The 22,885-nt window shown below is 48.4% G+C and overlaps 1 protein-coding gene across 3 annotated transcripts in view; it reads left to right on the top strand.

Moving 5' to 3' along the window:
- Positions 1-9,815: 9,815 nt before the first annotated feature.
- The window catches only part of RFLNA (refilin A), a 58,227-nt gene continuing 45,157 nt past the window's right edge, over positions 9,816-22,885 (top strand). For 2 of the 3 annotated variants that reach the window (XR_011338683.1, XM_069871358.1), the window contains exons 1-2: positions 9,816-10,076; positions 21,615-21,724. Coding sequence is in view for 2 of the 3 variants with exons in the window: in XM_069871358.1 (XP_069727459.1) it covers positions 9,894-10,076; positions 21,615-21,724 (293 nt within the window). In the remaining variant the exon portion in view is untranslated. Of the gene's footprint in view, positions 10,077-18,143; positions 18,283-21,614; positions 21,725-22,885 lie in introns of those variants that run through there. The other variant, XM_069871360.1, reaches the window with a different exon arrangement.

Raw genomic sequence — 22,885 nt, 5'->3', positions numbered from 1 at the left:
ATGAGAGTTAACCTCATTGTTATCTGTGCTGCTTCCATTTTTAAAAAAATTCCAAAAAATCTTAAGTGTGAAACATTTGCTTTTTTGAACGATCTTTTAATTCTTCAGAGCAGCATTGATGCACTCTTGTTTTCCTTTAGCCAGGTTTACAACAGAAGCATCCTTCCCACTATGATATTTTCCCTTGCTTGTCACAAAACAGCAGACTAGAAAAACAGAAAACACAGTGTATGTCTAGAAATCAGGGAGTCTAAACATACCAGCAGAGAGCCACCCAGCTCCCACTCTCAATGGAAAAGTAACTGAAAGGAAGCACATTAGTTGCCTTAGCAGACTGTAATACTCCACATGGTGTTTCTTCTGTTCCCATTGCATCTTCTTCAGACTTTCATTCCTCCAGCTCTGCTCCTTTGCAGGGTTTCATCACTAGTTATGTGTTCACATTTCAAGGGGTGATGCTTCCTTTGCAAACAAAACCCCCAATCCTTCCACAAAGAAGGATTTGATTTTGGTAATTTGCTTCAATTTATACAAGGTTTCCTCCAGACTCCCCAACCTCAGGTAGCTTAACTGAGCTCACTATGCTGCTGTTTTTAATTTAATAAGCCAGATCTACATGTATGCAGTTGTCAGACTGGCTTATTTTAAATGGGCTGTTTATCTACCTGTTTCGGAAGGCCTGATAATGAGAAAGTAAGAACACCTGAGGCAAAGCTGGCACTAAATCCTCTACAGATCAGAAGATACATCCTCCACTTTTCAAGCGCTTCATGGTTCAGGTTACATGTTATGATAGTGGCATCAGTGCTACATACCCTTGGAAGCCTCGCTAGACCTGTAGAGCTGAGCAAGCCCTAGCTGTTCACCGGTGATTCTGAACACAGTTAGATGCAAACAAGTGAATTAATCTTCAATGAGTAATGTCATTATTAGCTCTTCTTCTCTGCCCTGTGGATGGAAATGGAGACAGTGGAGTCAGACCCCACTCTGAGTAATTATTCCAACAGAAGTAGTTAGTGTTAGGAGGAAACCATGCTGTAAGCTTTTGTTATCCCAGAACTGCACTGAACAGAGTCCACTTCCAGCTGGGTTGTTTGGGGACAGCCATGAGCATGAGTCTGAGGGGTATCTGGAACTCACTCTTCTCAACTCAGAGTCAGCTGCTGCAAGCACTGTCAGTCACCATCCACAGCAGGGAGGGCAAGAACTGAACAGAGACACTCTCCCTCCTTTTTTCCTAGTATGACTCTTAGTCCAAATGAAGAAAGCAAGACAAGACTGAGTTTGGATCAGAAAGAGATCATCCACCCTCCAGGTGGGGTGCTAATCCAGCCCTGCATTCCCCTTTTGGCTATAGACTTCACGATACCCTTACAGCCCTAAACACCAAGAAGTGCAAATACAGCTAATCTCCAAATGCTTTACTTGCACCATAAAACAAAGCACTGGTCTTATTCCCATTCTGCAATTGGACCCAAAGGCATGGTGAACTTGAGCCAAGAGGGGTCTGGTTCTCTGGAACATCCTGCCACTGCCTCTCAGAGAAGCAGCCCATTCACCCTCTGCTAGCACCGGGCAAAAATTCAGTTCTTCATTTTTGATGCCTTATTGAAATCCTGCCTGTCTCCCCCAGCGCCATTTCAGTGTGAGAACAAGCCCATTGGGGTTGCAGAGCATTCCCTGCAAGCGGGCAGGAGGGCCATGTAAAAATCAAATCCACATGATTGTATTTACAGGCAACCAAAGAGAGGGCTGTTCTTAGAAGAAAAACCTTTCCATGTAGAAGAATTCTTAATCTCCCCTTTGACTGTCATTGTTGAAATGATGGCTTCACAGGCTTGAAATTTAAGACCTACCGGCGTCTTTTCTGTTAGCTGTGATTTATGAATGGTTTCGCTGTTGATTATCCTCCAAGATTGCAGCATAGCAGCCCTGACGGACAAGCAGAAGAAATTTCACAGTATAACGGGCAGGTCCTTAGCTAGGGCAGTGAGGCTGGGAGGTGTGTTCTAACTCAAGCATCAGCAAATGCCAACTGGAGTCCACATGCAATCCAATATGCTGTGTGTAGCACCCTGCTCAAAAGCAAGCAGAGTCAGCAGAAGTTTTTATGATGATCAACAACTTTCTGCCTCAGTCTTCACTGACAACCACTCTCCTCACCCCTCCTGGGTCATGGGACAACAGGATGGGGACCAGGGAGGTAAAGACCCTCCCACTGTAAGGCAGGATCAGGTTCATGACCACCTGAGGAATCTGAACAGATATAAGTCTAGGGGACCTGATGAGGTGCATCCCAGAGTCTTGAGAGAATTGGCTGATACGGTGGACAAGCCACTCTCTATGATATTTGAGAAGTCATGGCAATCAGGAGAAGTCCCTGGTGACTGGAAGAAGGGTTACATTTTCTCCATTTTCAGCAAGTGTAGAAGAGATGACCCTGGGAACTACCAACCTGTCAGTCTCACCTCTGTGCCTGGGAATACCACGGAACAGATCCTCCTAGCAGCTATGCTAAAGCACATGGAGGTCAGAGAGGTGATTAATGGCAGCCAGCACGGCTTCACCAGGGGCAAGTCCCATATGACCAACCTGGTGGCTTCCTGTGATGAGGTAACCACATCAGTGGACATGGGAAAAACCAACGGATGTGATCTATCCGGAATTCTGTGAAGCCTTTTAAGCCCCCACAACATCCTTCTTTCTGAACTGGAAAGAGATGGTTTTCTCATTGGTGGATAAGAAATTGGTTGGATGGTTATATTCAGAGAGTAGTGCTCATCGGCTTGAAATCCAATTGGAGATCCGTAACAAATGGTGTCCCTCAGAGGTTCGTACTGGGACAGTGCTGTTTAATATCTTCATCAATGATATAGACAGCAAGATTGAGTGCACCCGCAGCATCTTTGCAGATGACACAGGGCCGAATGGTGCAGTTGCCACACCAGAAGGATAGGATGTCATCCAGAGGGACCTGGACAGGCTGGAGAAGTGGGGCTGTGTGAATCTCATGAGGTTCAACAAGGCCAAGTGCAAGGTCCTACACCTGGACTGGGGCAATCCACGGCTTCAATATAGGATGGGGGATGGTGTGATTGAGAGCAGCCCTGCAGAGAAGGACCTGAAGGTGCTGCTTGATGAGAAGCTCAATATGAGCTGGCAATGTGTGCTCACAGCCCAGAAACCAACCATGTCCTGGGCTGCCTCAAAAAAATTGTGGCCAGCAGGTTGAGGGAGGTGATTCTGCCCCTCTATTCCCCTCTTGTGAGACCTCAGCTGGAGCCCTGTATCCAGTTCTGGAATCCTTAAGGTAAGAAGGAGATGGAATTGTTGGAACGGGTCCTGAGGAGGCTACAAAGATGATCAGAGGGCTGGAGCACCTCCCATCCGAGGCCAGGCTGAGAGAGTTGGGGTTGTTCAGCCTGGAGAAGAGAAGGCTCCAAGGAGACCTTATAGCGACCTTCCAGTACCTGATGGGGGCTATAGAAAAGCTGGGGAGGGACTTTCTACAAAGACATAGAATGACAGGATGAGGGGGGATGGCTTTAAATTAGAGAGGGCAGATTTAGGGTAGGCATAATGAGGAATTTCTTCACCATGAGGGTGGTGAGGCACTGGCACATGTTGCCCAGGGAAGCTGTGGCTGCCCCATCCCTGGAGGTGTCCAAGGCCAATCTGGATGGGTCTTGGGCAGCCTGATCTGGTGGGAGGTGTCCCTGCCCATGGTAGGGAGTTGGAATCAGATGATCCTTAAGGTCCCTTCCAACTCAAACCACTCTATGATTCTAGGATTTCTCTTTGCTCCAGATCCTTAGCTCATTCTGTAATGCCATATTCAGTTATTTCTTTGCTTTCATTGTGGCACAAACTGTACAAACCACAGCCAAGTGTGAGAAGGCAACATTTGCATATAACCCTATGCATATAACCTATCTTCAAAGATCATCCTTCTTTATTGCAGTTGCAAAGTCTACTGCCTTGTCTGGGAGATGCACTGTCTTCATCTGAAACTCAGAATATTCAAAGGAAAGTTTCTTCCTTTGGTTTATTGCCAAGAGCAGGCACTCCTGGCCTCAGGAAAAGAGATTTTATGGCTTTCGTTTCCATCTCCTGCCAAACAGTTTGTCCCAAATCACTGCTAGGAGGGACTCTCTATCTGGTGAGGGTAACAGCCAGGGCAGGTGCAGCCATGACTTGAAGAAGCTGCATAACATCCTGGTTGCTTCCAAAATGCAGGACGGACACAGTCCTAATAGAAGACAGAAACAATTTACAAGCCCTTGTAGTGACTTGTCAAAGGCATACCTGAGGATGCTGCAAGGAGAGCAGGTATCTCCTGAGAGAAGCTCTCAGCACCAGCTGCCGATGTTGTGATTGATGACACTAAGCTGAGTGGAAGTGTGGATCTGCTGGAGGGTCAGGAGGCTCTGCAAAGGGATCTGAACAGGCTGGACCGCTGGGCAGAGTCCAATGGCATGAGGCTTAACAAGGCCAAATGCCGGGTCCTGCACTTGGGGAACAACAACCCTGTGCAGCTACAGACTGGGAGAAGTCTGTCTAGAAAGCTGCCCGGAGGAGGGTGTTGAACTTGGGGGTGTTGGTTGACAGCGACTGAACATGAGCCAGCAGTGGCCCAGGTGGCCAAGAAGGCCAATGGCATCTTGGCTTGGATCAGAAACGGCGTGACCAGCAGGTCCAGGGAGGTTCTTCTCCCTCTGGACTCGGCACTGGTGAGACCGCTCCTCGAATCCTGTGTTCAGTTCTGGGCCCCTCACCACAAGAAGGATGTTGAGGCTCTGGAGCGAGTCCAGAGAAGAGCAACAAAGCTGGTGAGGGGGCTGGAGAACAGGCCTTATGAGGAACGGCTGAGAGAGCTGGGGGTGTTTAGCCTGGAGAAGAGGAGGCTGAGGGGAGACCTCATTCCTCTCTCCAACTCCCTGAAAGGAGGTTGTGGAGAGGAGGGAGCTGGGCTCTTCTCCCAAGTGACAGGGGACAGGACGAGAGGGAATGGCCTCAAGCTCCTCCAGGGGAGGTTTAGGCTGAACATTAGGAAAATATTTTTCAGAGAAAGGGTCATTGGGCACTGGCAGAGGCTGCCCAGGGAGGGGGTTGATTCACCTTCCCTGGAGGTGTTTAAGGCACGGGTGAACAAGGTGCTAAGGGTTTAGTGTTTGATAGGAACGGTTGGGCTTCATGATCTGGTGGGTCTCTTCCAACCTGGTTATTCTATAATTCTATGATTCTATGATTGTTTCCTTCAGGGCTGTGGCCTTCACTGGACGAGACAGCCAAGGCTCACAGCCCATGCTGAAACAATTTCTGATAAAAACAATAAATAAGCAGACCTCTCAGGAGATGATTTTATCTCTTGATAAATGTCCTCTGTTTTTCAGACAGAAAAGTTCCTTTGATCTGAACTCTGCCATGCTGCTCTGCAAAATGAATCATTACTGGCATGTTGGTTCCAGGTCCAGCCCTGGGAACGTGCTTCCTGCTCTTCGTATCATTATCTGGACCTGTGCAGGGAGCCGTGGTAAGCCACCCTCATGCTGTGGATCATTTTGAGCTGAGGTGAACAACTCCTTGAAGTGCCAGGCAAGGGTTATCTAGGCCTGATGTACCTGGGTCCTGCACTGTGGTTACATTCCTCACAGAGACGCTGCTGCTTCCGTGCCTTTCAACACTATTGTCAGGAACACACTGCAGAGGAAACACTGCACCTCTTCAGAGGGAGCTGCATCCAACTGTGGCCCAAACCATTTTTACTGGGACTAGTTATGCTGTGGGTGTTCTGAAGGATCGGGTTCGACAGTGTCCCAGAATGGACATTCTTAGCATTCTTCCCATTTTGCCACCCAGCCTGCTTCAGAAAAAGTCCCAATGTAGGTGTTTGTATCCTGTCTCTTTCTTCCCTCACTTTATTTGTCTTTCAAGCCTGGCAGCAGTGGAAGGAAACTTAGCACGTGATGCTGACACTCTGCCATGTCTGTGGGATGGCAGATTCCTAAAGTACTCAAATCTAGCTAAGAGAATAGCTAGGAAAACAGGAGGCAGAGGACTCATCAAACCGTGGAGAGGCTTGAATCCCAGCAGATTCAAGGAGAGACAGCGGCTTTTATCCAGAAGCAGGGCTGCTCACACTGGGAAGGCTGGCTGGGCTCCTGACCATGCAATGCTTTTCCCAAGGCTTCCCACCTGTGCTGCATCACTTTGTGCTGGTGATATAACCATTCATGATATATTTTACTAGTGGGATACTCATGGCCGTAAAGGGCTGTTGTAGCACAGTTCTGCCTGCTCAGAACCTGGACACAGGGAAGGAGGACAAAGAAAATTTGGGGGTTGTAGAGAGGCTGCAAGGGGACACCATAAACACCACCAGTGGGAGGAGCGCCAAATGTGAAGCCTCCCCTGGAAACCTCAGATACAAATGAATGGAGCTCAGTGAGTCAGGGCTCAGGTCACATTGCATCCCTGACACTCTGCTCATTACCTCAGAAGAACTGTGGATGCCACGTGCACACCAGCCTGGCACAGAGTAGGTCTCTGGTCCAGAGCAGCAGGGAGCCCCTGCAACTCCCAGCAAAGCACAGAGCATTATTTACACGGGTTTCTTCACCCATTTTAGGACGAGGCCCGGGGGTTGCATTTTATAACAAAATAGGTCAATGAAAAAAAACTTGGAGAAGCTCTGAGAACTGTGTTTTTCGTAAAGACCTCTTTAATTAATATTACACCTCTGCCTGAAAGTGAATCTTAGCAGATACAGTCCTGCTGGAATTTTCTCTAGTTTTCTGCTACTTGATTCCCTATTCCTTATTTATTTATTGTTCTTTTAGACTCTAATTCCCAGCTAGACAGGGTTACTCCTTCAGCATTAGTGCTGGTAGTGGAGGCCACTGTTCCATCACTGACGCCTTCACACACTGCTGCTCTTGTACCACTGTGTTTGCACCTGTTTGTCTACACTCAGCCGCTTCAGAAACTTCCCTCCAGACTTTTCCTTCCTCCTTGTCCCACCATACACACAAGGGCCCAGTTTCCCTGTTCCCAAGTCAAGACACAGGAATGTACCAGTCCCTACTGACTCCTTCCAGCAAATTGAGACTTGCTGAACTATGGAGGGTTTCAGAAGCTGAAAAAATTAGCTGTGGCCTCAGCTGAAAATCCCCCACTTGTTGTTTTCCTCCTTCAGTAGGGCACCATGCAATATTATGTCCTGTTTCAACAGGCCTGATTCCACTACTCTGTACATACTCCCTGCCTGCATACTGTATCCTTAACTGAGTTTCCATTCAGGCAAATTTTTACTGGCCAAGAGCTCAATACTGTGGCTCCAGGAGGCCAAAGAATGAGCCATTTCCTTAGCAGGCATCAGGACAGCAGCATTTCTTCCCACCTGCTCACCCTGAGCTTTACATAAGAGATCTCCACCTTGGGTGAGCAACCCACTGCTAACTTTGAACATAACCATAATAACAACAACAGCAACAGCAATACCACTGTAATATGTACACACGTGCCCTGCAGAACCCAGCAGCGGTTTAGCCAGTCGTAAGTGAAGTCAATACCCCTTCAAATCCTTGGGGAAGCTCAACAGTGCTTAGCGTTTCAACTGTTTAGAGCTCAGCAAACCCTAAACCACAAACACTCACTTTTGTGCTAGGCAAGTATAGTACTGAAATTTACCTTTAAAATACTCACTATTTAGCTCCAGGAAAAACTGCATTGTGGTTTCTCAAAACAAGAATCAGAAAAAACACAGTCCCCCCACAACTGCTGCTCAAATTAAAATACATCTTTCTAGGAATTAAGGAAGGTGCACTCACCCGTGTGCAGTGTTCCTTTGTCCTGGTTGTTTTTCCTCCTTGGAGGAAAGCAGCTCTGCAGTCAGTCCTTCCTTGTGCACAGAGGGTCTCGCTGGTTCAGGAGAGGGGCAGGGGGACACGGCTGCGGAGGAACTGCTGGGCTGAGGGCTTGTAGTTCAGTGTTAACTGGCTGGAGAATCCTACTACATGATAGGTAGCAAGCCAAGGCCTAATTTATGGAAATTTTGACCTTCAGTCCCCTTTGACATTTTCAGATCAGGCATAGCCTGTGTGAGACATTAGAGCCCTTACAGTAAGGGGCTCTAAATCAGTCTCTATGGCTGCTGGAGCTGGCGAGCGGGTCAGAGGTAAGAATTCACTGAGGTTCGTGTGTGGGCTGCATGGTGCCTGTTTGACATTTATAAATCAGTGACATTCCTCTACACAGCTCAGTGCATACAAATCGCTTCAGTCACTCCGTGGAGGGCCCCTCATTTCAGTCAAGGGTGGATTTGGGCACCCTTGGCCTTTCCTTTTGACTTAAGCAAGAACAAGCCTAAACAAATCCAACTTTATTAGCTGGTGAGGTCACCTGACAGCATACAGCGTGACCTGCTCCCTCAGAAGGATGGAGTGTGGGCCCTTTTGGGATCAAATCTAATTTTCAAGGACTTTGTGCCATCTTGAGGGCTTCCACCTTGAGAGCTTGGGCATAAAAGCCTTCATCTCTAGGTCCAACACCCGACCCCTCAGATTTTCATCAGCTGCCATAACAAATGCTGCAATTTTTGGTTTTGAAGAACAAACAGCCATGGTTCTGTTCTGCTGGGTGCTGGGCCAACAGCGTGGACCACGAAGAGGCGGCCAGTTGGATTTCAACAGTTTCCCAGGGAAACCTATTTGCCATGAATACAGCTCTGCCAGGGTGAGCCATAGGAGCGGGCCTGCCTCGAAGTTCTCACAGTCTGGGCTCCAAGTAGAGAGAAAACGTGATGAGAAAAACATAACTAGGGCTGTAGACAATGTAACATGACTGTCAGCCAGTTATTGTGCAATAAATGTCCATTTTGGCTTCAGCAAGTCTGACCTGTTCAACCACCGCCTGCTCCTCTGCACCCTGAGGGCTGATCCGGACTCTGTGCTGGCGGCGACTCTGGCACACGCCGCTCCTCGCGGCTGGCGGCTGCGCTGGGCCTTGGGATGCCCTCCCGTTACATTTATGGTGGCCAGCAACACAGGATGGCTGGGGTGAGGAGGCCAGCTCCTCCTCGGTGGCTGGGGACCGGTGGCTGCGTAGCCAACGAAAGAGATTGTGTCTGGGCTGCGCTAAGTGGGAGGCGTGAGGACCACCCTGAGGGCAGAGGTGGCACAGGGGCTACAGCGAGCTGGCACCCCCAGACAGCCAACGTTGGCCATCGTCACCCGCTGCTGTGCTGGAGCCGCCCTCAGCCGCCTCAAGGTGAAAGGGGGTGAAGGGAGAAGAGCCCCTCTCTTACGCCCACACGCCTTGACACTGAGGGGAAAAGGTACTTAAGGGGGTGAAAAAGGATGAAAATCAGAATTGAGGGGGAAAAAAAGGAGGGGGAAAACATCAAAGAGAAGTGATGGAAAATGGACAGAAGGGAGGGTAACTCAGAATTGGGGGGAAACGGACAGAAGAGAGGGGAAACAGAGAAGCGAGGGGCAACTCAGATGGGATGGAAAATGGAATGAGTGATGGAAAATGGACAGAAGCGCCGGAAAGCGGATAGAAGTGAGGGAAAACTCAAACCGAAGTGAGGGAAAGGGGACAGGAGCGAGCGAGCAGGGGCAGAGCGCGGGGGGCGCTGCCCGGGGAAGGGGAGGGCGCTGCCCGGCTCCCCTCCCACCCGCTCCGGATAAATGCGCGGCCGCCGCGCCGCCGGCCCCGGCCCCAGCGCGCTCCGCCGGCGGGGGGGCCCGGGCTCCGCCGCACCCGAGCGGGCGCATCCCGGCGGCGCTGGGCAGCGGGGCTGGACGGGGACACCCGGGCTCCTCTCCCCTTCCCTCCCGGCGGTGCCGGAGGGTTTTCTCCCGCTGCGGCCCCCTCGCTGCCCCCCCCCCGACATGGTAGGGCACCTACAGCTGCAAGGGATGGACGAGAGCCTGAAGGAGAAGAGCCGGGAAGGCTTGCTGGACAGCCCGGACTCGGGGCTGCCCCCCAGCCCCAGCCCCCCTTTCTACTCCCTCTCGCCCGGCGGGGACACCCCGGCCCCGGGGCACCGGCGGGAGCCCAAGGACGGCAAAGTGGTAAGAGCCGACCCCTGCGCGCTGGGCTCCGTCCTCCGGGGGGGAGAGAGGCTGGCTGAGCCCCGGGGAACCTCGGCTCACTGGTGGGGCATCCCGCCCGCCTCCCCTCGCTGCGCATCCCGCCCGCACCGCTGGCTGTCCGTGTGCTCCATCCCGGCTGCCGGCAGTGCCCAGGGCCATCCCGGCCGCAGCCGGCGTTGGTACCGCTGGTGCCCAGGCACAGGGCTGCCCCGCTGCCGGCTGCGGGTTTTCCCATAGCACTCGCAGAAGTGTTGGCACTTCGGCTGGGTAGACTCTAAGAATCATAGAATCATGAATAACCAGGTTGGAAGAGACCCACCGGATCATCGAGTCCAACCATTCCCATCAATCACTAACCCATGTCCCTCAGCACCTCGTTCACCCGTCCCTTAAACCCCTCCAGGGAAGGGGACTCAACCCCCTCCCTGGGCAGCCTCTGCCAGTGCCCAATGACCCTTTCTGTGAAAAAATTTTTCCTAATGTCCCGCCTGAACCTCCCCTGGTGGAGCTTGAGGCCATTCCCTCTCGTCCTGTCCCCTGTCCCTTGGGAGAAGAGGCCAGCACCCTCCTCTCTACAACCTCCTTTCAGGTAGTTGTAGAGAGCAATGAGGTCTCCCCCTGGGAATGGTGTGGGATTGAAGCCCAGGGCTGAAACACGCTCCCCTGCCTACCCGAGGAACAGAAATGTGTAACCACTTCTCAGTGACACCATCCTGCCTCGGAGATACAGGTTGGAGCTGCATCTCTCTGGACAGAGGCGAGGCAGTCTGGCTCGGAATCATCCTCATGCTCCAGCGTCCCACGTTTGTGTTGTCAGGAGCATCGAGCCACCTTTACCACAGCCTTGGCTAAAGCTGTCAGTTAGCTCGGGGCAGGGTATGAATGTCTGTCCTGGAATTGGTTTGGAGACATGGCCAGGGGAAGGCTGTGTGCTCCTGCCCTTTGCTGGAATGAGGTTTCATGGAATGAGCCTGAGTGAAAGGTTTGTGTCTGCGTGGCCGAGCGGGTCAGGGGCAGTGGTCTGCACGCTCAGCCGGCTGGCAGTAGCACCGTAGATTTTGGTTAGCGTGACACAGTGCCAGTGAAGCAGTTGACTGTGGAGTAGGATTAGGGTAGATTTATTATGACAATTATTCAGCTTTATTTTGTTTATTTCTACCCCTTAGTTATAAAAACTGTTTTTAAAACACAGAGCTCGGACCATAAGCAGTGGTGATGGAAGTTTTTAAAGGCTGATGAAAGTTCTTCCCAAGGGATCTTTCATTTTTTTTTAAACATATATAAAAGATGTTTGTAGGTGTATTCAACACAGTTAATTGGCTTCTATATGGAATAAAATCTGCAGCACAGATCTTTCCATGGGAAGTCCCTAGGTAATGGATTAGTGACAATCCAAAGACTTCTTCCCAGTAAAGACATTTTACAATGACTTCTCGAACCCTCATTTACTTTCTTAAGTTCTAAGGCTATTTTCAGGTATTGTTGAAAACTGCCTTTTACTCCCAAACACACCAAAACCTTCCCTGTGAACAATGACTCTTTCTTACCTGACTGCGGTGGGTAGGGTGTGAGGTGCTAATTATGAAAATCAAATCTCAAACTCGCTAATGGTGCAGTTCCAAATACAGGGCCTTACCTGCAGACACCTGGGAATGTGCTCCGTCTTGATGGGACTGTTTATGTACAAAGAGTTACCTCCACACCTCTGATTTGGCAGGATCAGGCTCTTGCTATGTATTTATACAATCAAATGTGGGAGGAGGATGAATGAAGTCTTGTTGGACCAGAAAACAGCTGGGGTGGAGGTGTCTGCAAAGCTCTGTAATGGGGATATGACAGCCTCCACTCCAGTAATGTGACGGTTGGCCACCACTCCTCCCAAGAAAGCCCTTAGATATTGAAGATGAAAGACTATGAGAAAAAAGCTATTTCAGCTCTTGAGCTGTTTAGGACTGGGAGTTCTAGTGCTTGGCTCCTATGGAAAGAAAGTTATTGCTGTGATGTGTGTAAGGCAAAATTGAGTTTTCCAGTGGTTTTTTTTTTTTTTGTTTTGACCATAATCAAACATTTTACACATTTCAGAGGAGCTCACAGTGTAGATGTTTCCAAATTTCATACCAGGTGGCTACAGCACGGGCAGCCTTGGGCTTCTGCTGTTCTGGTACGGGTTTCATACATTGTGGATATTTCCGTGCCCTTAGTAGGTCCAGGAGGTTGCAGAGATCCTTACATGAAACCAGTGTGGCTGTGTTATTTAGAGTGGTGCGAGACTGTGCTCTTTAACTCTGACGGGTTGGTACACTGCAAAATAAGGAAGTGAAGAGGAACTTGCACTCTATTTGGCTGTAGTTTCACTTCTTCTCATTTCCAGCCTGAAAATACTGTACTTGCAGATGGTTTTAAGAAAGCAGGAAAAATATGGAGAACATTGCTTGCTTCGTGCTTCTAAATTTCAGTGTCTAATTAGCTTTAATCTTGCTGTTTCACAAGGACTTGCAGATCTATGAGCAATTATACAACCCATGAATGTGCTTCTGTTTAACTCTGCTACTCTGCTGTTCATCAGAGTGTGCAGAATTGGCAAATCAATAATTGCAGCTATTTGCACACCAAGGCATGCTTTTTTTAATCGCCTGTTATATTAGTGTTTGTTTTGCTTATAAACGTGACAGAGCCAGGAATGCAGCCTGCCCTCTTTGTGCTATAATACTATAAAACCATATACAAGCACAGTCGTTAACAGCCAAAATTCTTGTATGTACAGTTACAATAAATTGCTGTCAGGTGAAGAAAACAACATTCTAGATCTGTGGGAAGCATTTCATGCTGTTCCTTGCTGCAGACCTATCAACACCACCAGCCTGAACCCAGTTGCGTTCCTTTGCAGTCAGCTCCTTTGCACCAGCTCCACAAATATGCTTAAGAATTCTTCTGCCTTAGGACAGCTCTTCTCATACAGACTAAAATGAGGTCGCATGCTCTGTCGAAGACTTTCTTGTGTGTAAAATCTGTGCACTCTCTGCTTTGTGTTATTAACTGTGACTCTGAAAAAGTAAACTCTCTTCTCTTTAATAAGCACAACTTTGTTTCAAAGACAATGCACCATTTATTCACATTTAACCAGCCAATTTGGCTACAGCTTTGGGATCCAACAAAATATGAAAGGCAATTTAGGGCCAGAGTCATAAATACCACAAGTTCAACACCATTTAGGGACGGGGTTTTTTTTGCTTTTTGCCTTTTACTTGCAGTGTAGGAGAAATTGGCTTCTATTTCTTCAAATAAAGTCTGTGTAAGGAATTTGTCAATTGTTTTGTGCTTAAGTGCAAATGTCCTAATGAAAATAGAAGGTGATTTTTACCTTGTTCTGCCTTTTAAATTTGAAACATGGTTAAATTGATTCTTAGGACCTGGGTTACTGAATTTTCTAGGCTTTGCCTGTAATTCTGCGCCAAAAGGAGCATAAATACAATAAAATAAATCTAATGATATGCACAATGAAGCAGTTGCTGCAAAGGTGGGAAGAAGTAGCCAGGTGTGCTTACAGTTTTTGTTGTTGTTGCTGCTCTGGGATATAGTTTTAGACTAGAAGGAACTGCTTTGGGGTGCTTTGCTTTCTATTGTGTAACTCCTAATGGATATCGGGGGGGATCAGGATTACATTCATCTGCAGAACTGTTAGTTGTGCCTTCCTGAACCAGCAGACTTCTTGTCCCTTTGCTTTGGCCCAATGCTTTGGCCACTGCAATGAGTTCCTTCTTATTTGAAAGACTCAAGTATCTGTACTTTCAGCCTGCGCCCTACTGAGCAGTGACCTCTGTAGGACTTAGATCCCAATGGATTGGCTGTCAGATGGATGTTCCCATGCAGAGGACTTCTACTTACACTCAGGAGCTGTGTTGGACAGCAGTGTGGTGCCAGAATCCATGTTGTGTGGTGGGAGGAGATTCCAGCTTCAGCTCAAGTGCAGAGGAGGAGGATACCTTGCCCCTAGGCAGAGCCTGCACATCCGTGGTCCCAACAATGGGGTTCAGGTCAGCCTGTGTGCCAACCCTGTTTGATTTATGGCTGATATTAAAAAGATCCCAAACTGAAACACCCTTTCCTGATATGCTGCATTTTGAAGAGCCCTTGAGCCACAGAGCCAGCATCTCATCTTACATTGAAAGTGCTCCAGGAAGGGTGACTCTCTTGTGGGGACTGGGTGATCAACATTGCCATCAAAGGTTTCCCAGGCAGTTTGTAACTTCCGCACCTGCCAACACCTATGGTGAAAGGCTCAGCATGCTCAACCTGAGCTGGCTCGCAGCCCTCACACGAAGCAGGAGACATGACTCTCCAAGTCAAGGTGGGTCCTAGCAGCTCCAGGGAAAGCCCCGGGCTTGTGTGGGGAGCAAGGCACGCACCTGGTGTGGCAGCAGCGCTTGCCTCAGTGGCTCATGTTTGGAGCCCAGCATCTTGACCCACTTCTGAACCACTCTCGCTGGCAGGATCCTGCAGGAATTCTCCCAGCAGGGGCTGCCAGCAGTTTGAGTTTCAAGCCTAGGTCCACTGCCTGGTAAATGCCAACCACACCTGGCTGTGCCCTGTCCCTCAGCTCCATCCAGATCTGAACTTGCAGGCATTCCCCTTCCATGGTTCAATGACAGTGGCAATGGAGGGAGAATGGCTCTGGGCCTCGTCTAATCTGCAAACCATGACACGTGTCCCTTCTGAGCAGATCAGGGAACAGTCATAAGGCTCCCATCATCTACTCTGAAAATGTGGTTATATCTAGGGTAGTTTCTTAGAATCACAGAATCATAGAATGGTTTGAGTTGGAAGGGACCTTCAAGATCATCTAGTTCCAACCCCCCTGCCATGGGCAGGAACACCTCCCACTAGATCAGGCTGCCCAAGGCGGCTTTCCTGTAGCCCTTCCAGGTACTGGAAGGTCACTATAAGGTCTACTCAGAGCCTTCTCTTCTCCAGGCTGAACACCCCCAACTCTCTCAGCCTGTCCTCATACGGGAGGTGCTCCAGCCCTCTGATCATCTCTGGACCCGTTCCAACAGTTCCATCTCCTTCTTACCTTAAGGATTCCAGAACTGGACACAATACTCCAGATGAGGTCTCACAAGAGGGGAGTAGAGGGGCAGAATCTCCTCCCTTGCACCGCTGGCTACATTTTTTTGATGCAGCCCAGGACATGGTTGACCTTCTGGGCTGTGAGCAGACATTGCCATCTTGATGAGTTTCTCATCAAGTAGCACCCTTAGGTCCTTCTCTGCAGGGCTGCTCTCAATCACACCATTCCCCATCCTGTATTGAAATGGGGTTTGCCCTGAGCCAGGTGTAGGACCTTGCACTTGGCCTCATGAGATTCACACAGCCCCACTTCTCCAGCCTGTCCAGGTCCCTCTGTATGACTTCCCATACTTCTGGTGTGGCAACTGCACCACTCGGCCCTGTGTCATCTGCAAAGATGCTGCGGGTGCACTCGATCTTGCTGTCTATATCATTGATGAAGATATTAAACAGCACTGTCCCAGTACGGACCCCTGAGGGACACCACTTGTCACGGATCTCCATGTGGATTTCAAGCTGTTGACCACTACTTTCAGAATATGTCTATCCAAACAGTTTCTTATCCACCGAACAGTCCACCCATTAAATCCACCTCTCTCCAATTTAGAGAGAAGGGTGTTATGGGGGACTCTGTCTTCTAGCTGTTTAATTTCCATTGTGCCTCTGCATAACCTGTGGACAGTAAGCAGTCATACACATTTCCCACTTGAAATAGAAGGAAGAGATCAGCAGCAAGGATGTAATTCTTTGTAATAATAAAGCCCTGATTTCTACCTGAGGTCTGTGTTTAATGTTATCACCTCCAAATATAATCCCATCTGGCTGTAGTATAAATTACTCTTAATGTGCACTACATGAAGATATTGGGAAAATAAACAGTCTGTTAAACAAACATTGCTTATCATCTAGCGTGGAGAAATGTAGATGTGTGTCAAATAACTCAGCCAGATCTTTCATTATAGCTGTAAATAACAGCTGAGCAAAGTGACATTTTCATGGACCTGACATGTTACCATAGTGGGAAAATGTGGTGAGAGATATGCTTATGCTCTAGCTAAGTTAGGACCTGGGAATTTGGGAAGCTGTATCCTGTTTGTAGCCCTGATGCTTGCAAAACCATTTCCCCTTACAGTCCCTAGAGATCAAATGCCACATCTTAGTGCCTTCCACATAACAACCATAGCAAAAGGAGTCAGTCGGTTCTGGTCCTTTGTACTCCCTGGGGAAGGTTTTTTGGGGGATTTATTTATTTCAAGTCACGTTAATTTCCTTTCCTTTTTGTTGCATTGCTATCTGGAATTTGGAAGCTAAAGAACAGTCAGGCCAGTTTCATGGTGCTTTTTTCACCTTTGTTTACTATTTGATAATATTTTACTCTTTTACTATTTGATAACTCTGCTTCCATTCTTTTAAGTTACCCCAAAAGAAAAGTAGCTGCTGCATAATTATTAGTGGTAAAATAGCATTATTATGCCCGCTATATTATTTTTGCTATTGTTCAGAACTCTGCAACACCTTACCTGGAGTCCTGTATCCAGTTCTGGAATCCTCAGCATAAGAAGGAGATGGAACTGCTGGAACAGGTCCAGGAGGCTACAAGGATGATCAGAGGGCTGGAGCACCTCTCGTATGAGACCAGGCTGAGAGAGTTGGGGGTGTTCAGCCTGGAGAAGGCTCTGAGGAGACCTTAGAGCAACCTTCCAGTACCTGAAGGGGCTACAGGAAAGCTGTGGAGAGGCTGTTCACAAAGGCATGGAGTGACAGGATAAGGGGGATTGGCTGCAAACTGGAGAGGGCAAGTTTTAAACTAGGCATTAGGAGGAAATTCTTCACAATGAGAGTGGTTGCCCAGGGAAGCGGTGACTGCCCCATCCCTGGATGTGTCCAAGGCCAGGTTGGATGGGTCTTGGGCAGCCTGATCTAGTGGGAGGTGTCCCTGCCCATGGCAAGGAGGTGGAATTAGATGATCCTTAAGGGTTGTTCCAATTCAAACCATTTTATGATTCTATGATCTAAATCCCCCCAATGGATGGCACTCGTGGGGAGTACAAAGCTGTGATGTGGTGCTGAAGGATGTGTGCCTGTCTTAAAGCGAGACCCCTCCATAATGTTTGCACCACCATAAAGGAAGCGCTGTTGGTTAGCTGGAGACTGAATTCCATTCAGCAGCCAATTTTATCTGTGTTTACCTGAGTGCTGCTTGAAAAAAGCCGAGTTTAGCTGCCCAGGCCGTTACATGCCTGAAAGGCATCAGAGTTCAGACAGAGAGAAAAATGCAGCCAAACAAGAAAGCACTTCAACTTTTTAATAATACTGTAACCCTTTGCTGGTTAAAACAAATTGTGTATCAGAAAGGAAATAAAAATAATAGTCCATTTACTGTTTGACTTTCACCTTTGCTCTGTTTTGCGGGTGTAACATGTACATGTGGGAATCACTTTGTGACCTCTGCGGTATCTTCCTTTTCACCTCCTCAGCCTTCCTGGACTACCAGATTCCTCCTCTCCCAGCATAAAGATTACAAGGTTGCGGTGGCTTTTGCAGAGCTTCATCTAATAAAGCTCCAGTTACTGGGAGAGACTAATCAGGTCCCGGCTGTAGTCTTCCAGCATAGCAACCCTGAAGTCTGTTCTTTGGATAGACAAACCTCACCTTTGGATCACTTGGTGGGCAGCCTGGTCTGAAGACATGTGCGTTTGTCCTCTTCACCATCAGTGACCCCCCAGGAGTGTGCAAAAAGCTCTGCTCCCTGCCAGCCCGTCTGTGGTGTAGGGCAGTGAAGAATCTCAACCTCATTCGTGAAGTGCCTGGAGATCACTGAGTGATTGCTAGAAATGAGCCGAGGATCATCATTTTCCCAAGGGAGTTAAGCAGTCCAGTGTTCCTCTTCTGTCAGCCATTTCTGTGCAGAAGGAAGAAGAACTGAGTCAATATTTTTTTTGACAGGCAGAACATTTTTGTTTTGTTTTTACCTTAAAACAGATTGGAAGGAGCAGGTGTCAAACTCCTGCCAAAAAGACAGCTTTTGACATGTGCCGAGCATATAGCATTTCAGCCCCAAAGACAAATATTTTAGAAAGCTCGCATGCCCTGTTCCTTGCTTCCCAACTAACTTGAGGTGAGATGCAGGAGCAGATATTTCAGAACATCATTGGAGGTGAAACAAAGTGTTGTCTGAAGTGCCTTTGAGTTGCCCTTTGACTCTGTGCAAGCAATCCAGTTGCTTGTTGGGTGAGCAGACTGCAGGGTCTTACAGATGGCCTCTGTATTTAGAACGTGCTTTGTAAGTTGTTTATGTCTTCCGTTTGCAGACCTCCAGGTGACTTCGAGGTTTGTGACCTGCAGCAGCTCACTACTAGTGGAGAAGTGTGAAAATGTAATGGTCTCTGACGGGAGGTAGAAGTTGCTGGCTATGCCTTACCAATGTCTGTAATTGTTCCAGCTTTCTAAATTAATCAAATCAAGCCTGCAGGTCTGAAGTTGATGCTCATTTGTAGCATATGAAATGCATTATGAAATGTCTTCTGCCACCCATCCCTGCCCAGAGCGAGGTAAACTGTAACCCACGGTGGAAATAGTCGCAACTCCATCCAGAACTAACCTGGACAGCACTGAATGCTGCTCTCATCAAATTCCGTGGCAGCTTTTTGGCTGGTTTCAGTCATGCATGGTGGAGCCCTGGTTTCTCCAGGGACGCTGGTATTGTTTCTGCAGCATGTTCTTGTTTCCTGTTCCCTGCTGCGCGAGTTGTGATTTCAACAGATGCCATTTGCCTCTGTGCCCACGCTCTGACTGAGCTGCAGCCCCAGCACACAGCGGGCTGAGGAGCCTCTGCCTGTACAAACGCTGGGGGCCAGATGCCCCAGCACGGTTCCTGCAAAGCCACAGGAAGGACCTCACCTCCTCCATCCTTGTCTCTCGGGATTTTAGAGCACACTTAGTGTCAGCCTGTGTTAGCAAGAAGTGTGAAGGTTTGTTTGCCTGGGAGCACTGAAACAGCTTCTTTAAAAGTGCTTCTTTAAAAATGCACTTTACAGATGCCGTTCATGGAACTATTAAGTGATCTGTATTTCTCTTGCATTAACCTACCAAAGAGCTCCTGGTTACTGTCCATTTGAATTTGTCATTTGGCACCCTAACAAACTAGTCTGGATCTAAAAAGCAGCTTAATTCAGAACTGGTCCATTTTACCCAATACTCCATTTGCCCTGGCCAGAAGAAGCAGACGGGATACTCCCATAGGCTAACCTCACAGTAAGACAGCATTGAGGTGCCTGTGTGGCTCACAGTGGTGCCTCCCAACCTTTATTTCTGGTTATCTAAGTTTGCAATCATTTTCGGCAGCATAGCCTGAAGGCATCTGGTATTTAGAAGCTGGGACAGAAGAGCTTTCGCAGTTCTGTTCTGTCATCACTCCACCTTTTGGATGATTGGTACTGGAGTATGGACTTGTCTTTGGTGGCTGTGACTTATTTTACCTCATGTGGGAAACAAGCAAACCACCAACGTGATGGTTACACTCAAAGAGAGCTACTGCCCCTCCCCAGCTAAGGTGAACTTAGCAAAGGCTTCCTAGAGGCAGCGCATGGAAGGGTGCACAGAGCACTCCAGATGCACTTGTTTAGGCTGTTAGATCACACAAAGGAGAGTGCCCTCTGGAAAAAAAAAAAAGGGTGGTGGTGGAAAGAGGCAGACGCTTTCCCTTCAGCGCCTGTTGCAAAGCTGCACCCTGGTCACCAGCATCATCCTGAGGACGGTATATAAAAGCCCAAGAAACTTATAAGTCAGCATTGCCTTGTGCCAAGAGTCATGGTTCATGGCAAAAATAGGACATTCAAGTGCTTCCCACTAAGACGTATTCATACCTTTGGGTCTGCTCTTCATTTTACAGGACAAGGCCCACCTTTGCTCTGTGCAAATTCAGTGTTTCATCTGGGAAGCTGGAAGCAGTTTTTGCTGAGCTGAGCTTTTCGAAGGGAGGATTAGAGATGATAAGTTTCTCACCTCATCTGCAAGAAGAAACCAGTTTGGAGGCTTTTGGACAGGGCATCTCCTTAAGTGGGCACTGTAAAAAGAGGGCAGGTTCTCAGCTGGAGTTTTGACAATGTGGGGTGCTGCCACAGGAGTATAAAGAGAAAGAAAACAGTCCCCTGAAGGACTGACACGTATCTCCAGCCTTTCTTCTTTAATCAGTTAAAACAATCTGCATTTCTTTGCAGGTGAACCCCACAAAAGCCAGCTCACCTGCTATTCACAGAGCCCGTGAATGCATGTGCACATGGTGTTTGACCCTGCATGTAATGAACCTCACGTGCAAGATGTCTTTAGAAAGAGCTCTGGCTATGTGCAGACCCTTAAAAACTGAAGACCTGCACCCTTGTGAGCTAAGTCTTGTCTGATCTAAACAATTCATATTTCAGACACGAAGAGCTTTATTTACAACCAGAAAGGCTGCCCTTGCCCTCCTGTATCAAGAGAGTCAAAAGCAATCCAGGAATGAGCTTTGCCTTTTGGCCAGTGTTTGGTAGTGAGGGTGAACATACCTTTTGTTCTTTTTCCTCCCCCTCATACCTTTGCAAATACTGTCCTTTTTTTTGACAATGGAACAGAAATATTCAATCAAAAAGAGAGATTGGCCATTCAACTTAGAGTTTAGCACAGTGGTAAAGTGAGGGGCTATTTTGTATGGAAAGAGTAAACAGCTTTGTGGCTTTGGGACACAGAGTTGAACAGATTGGCAAGTTCTGATGAAGCAATGATTTTTTTTGCTTAGCCTGAGGTAGAAAGCCCAAACCACTTGAGAAAAGCAGACCTCAGCTAGTGGGAGCTGAAGATGTTGAGTGGACTCAGCAGAGCTTTGCCAGTTAACGCCCACTTGCAGGATAACCTGGGCAGCCCTGGATGCTGGAAGTCAGTCTGTAAATTGATACAGGTGGCAGATCAGAAAGTCAAAGCATCGTAAATGCAAGGCCTGTAGGATGCCAGTCTATGCAAGGATGGGGGTTAATGGTCCCGTTCTCTGCCAACTACCTTTAGGGTGTTTTTTGGCAACTTGACAATGGTCCTCCCCTTTGAGCTTTCTACATCAAGAAAAGTGCCTTCTGCAGTGGGATGAACACTGCTACCTGGGGCCTTGCTACAAACCTGGAAATGCAGGGACTGTGAGGGGGAGCTGAGTGATGCCGAGAGGGCACGCAAGACGAGCTTAGCTTGTGGAAACAAAGTCGGTCCTGATCCTAGCACGGTCACCTGCTGTCATTGCCAAAGAGCCTGTCACTTGCAGTGTCTCCCCTGGGACTCTGGGAGCTTGGCAGGACCGGAGGCACTGGTGTCTCCTGTAGTGCTGAACGGGCTGCTACCGGCTGCTTAGCTGCCAGACACAACATGTTATGAGCCGTGCCAGCCTCAGCTGTTGTGTCCCAACCCTTGCTGTGCTCTTCTTCCCTGCAGATGCCTTACCTGCTCCTGAATCCATCCATGCCAGAGACGAAGCCTCGAATGTACCCTGTGTTTTTTGGAGAAAGCATTGAGGTCAGCCCTGAGCCCGTGCAGGAAATCAGGTATAGATGGGATTGGGTGGGTAGGTGGGTATTTCTGTCTTTTCCCTGGTGCTATTCCTTCTGAAATAAATTAAAATGTGTTTACAAATGGGAGTCATGGCTATTTTGGTGGGAAGGGAGGGACAGGTAGGAGAGTAATGCCTGAATTAAAGACACTGACAACAGCAGAGTCAGAGGAGAGGAGGTAAGAACTGGAGAGAAGTTGGAAGAGAAGGTGGCTTTGCTTCCAAGGCCGTCTGAAATCCAAGGCTATGAGAGAAGAACATTACCATTGGTAGGCTTGATGGCCTCCACGAAGCAACCTGATGGTCTTTGTCTTGTTCCCTGCTGACTTGTATCCTCAGAAGAAGCAACACCCTTATAATTAGCACATGCTTTTGTTAGCCCGTGCAGCAGAGAACCCAAAGTTAGACCAGCTGGTAGAGACAGAATGAGCTTCTTGTCCTGAGGAGATGATGCCTCAAGCCAGTGGTGGAAGTTTTCTGACCTTTTGTGGGGCTGGTGCTGTGGCTGATGGATAAACGTTGGTCTCTGCCCTTCTCTTGCTCTTTTGCCGGTATGGAATGCACTCTGCAAACAGCATGGAGCTGTTACTCACAGCTTGGGCAGGAACGGTGGGAGGACTGTAAACCCAGTTCCCACCTCCATAATCTATGCAAAGGCCTCTCTGGAAATGTACCCCAGTAAATCTCTGCTTGCTGAGGAACTGCCAGCAGGCATGTTTTTATGGTGATTACATCGGAGTCTTGTTCTGTGTGTGCTGAATGACTTGCTTACACCTTAGCTGTGCAAAATGCATTTACAGCAGCTCAGATTACAGGCAGTGCGCAATCAGTCACCCCCCTTCGGGTGGAGGTAACGACAAGCACACACCCAGCTTTTAATCTTTTTTTTACATGGAGCTGCACATTCCTTGGCTGCTGATTGCTGGAGGAGCAGGGAAAATAAGTGAAAGTCCTGCTGCTCTCTGTGGCTCGGGATTCTTCGGAAAAGCCCTTTATGTGGCCTGGTGTCCACACATCCCTTCTGGATGCCTGCAGAAAACAGGCAGGGCAGTGACATCCCATGTTTTGTGGGTTCTTCATCTGATGGCTGTTAACATGGCCACTTCCTTTGAGACCAATGGCTTGGGTATTGGGCAGCCGTAGCCCACAGCATCTC

This window comes from Phaenicophaeus curvirostris, chromosome 17, assembly GCF_032191515.1.
Source record: "Phaenicophaeus curvirostris isolate KB17595 chromosome 17, BPBGC_Pcur_1.0, whole genome shotgun sequence".
Classification (NCBI taxonomy): Eukaryota; Metazoa; Chordata; class Aves; order Cuculiformes; family Cuculidae; genus Phaenicophaeus; species Phaenicophaeus curvirostris.
The sequence above is the reverse complement of the archived record's forward strand: the minus strand, read 5'-3'. Positions and strand labels throughout refer to the sequence as shown.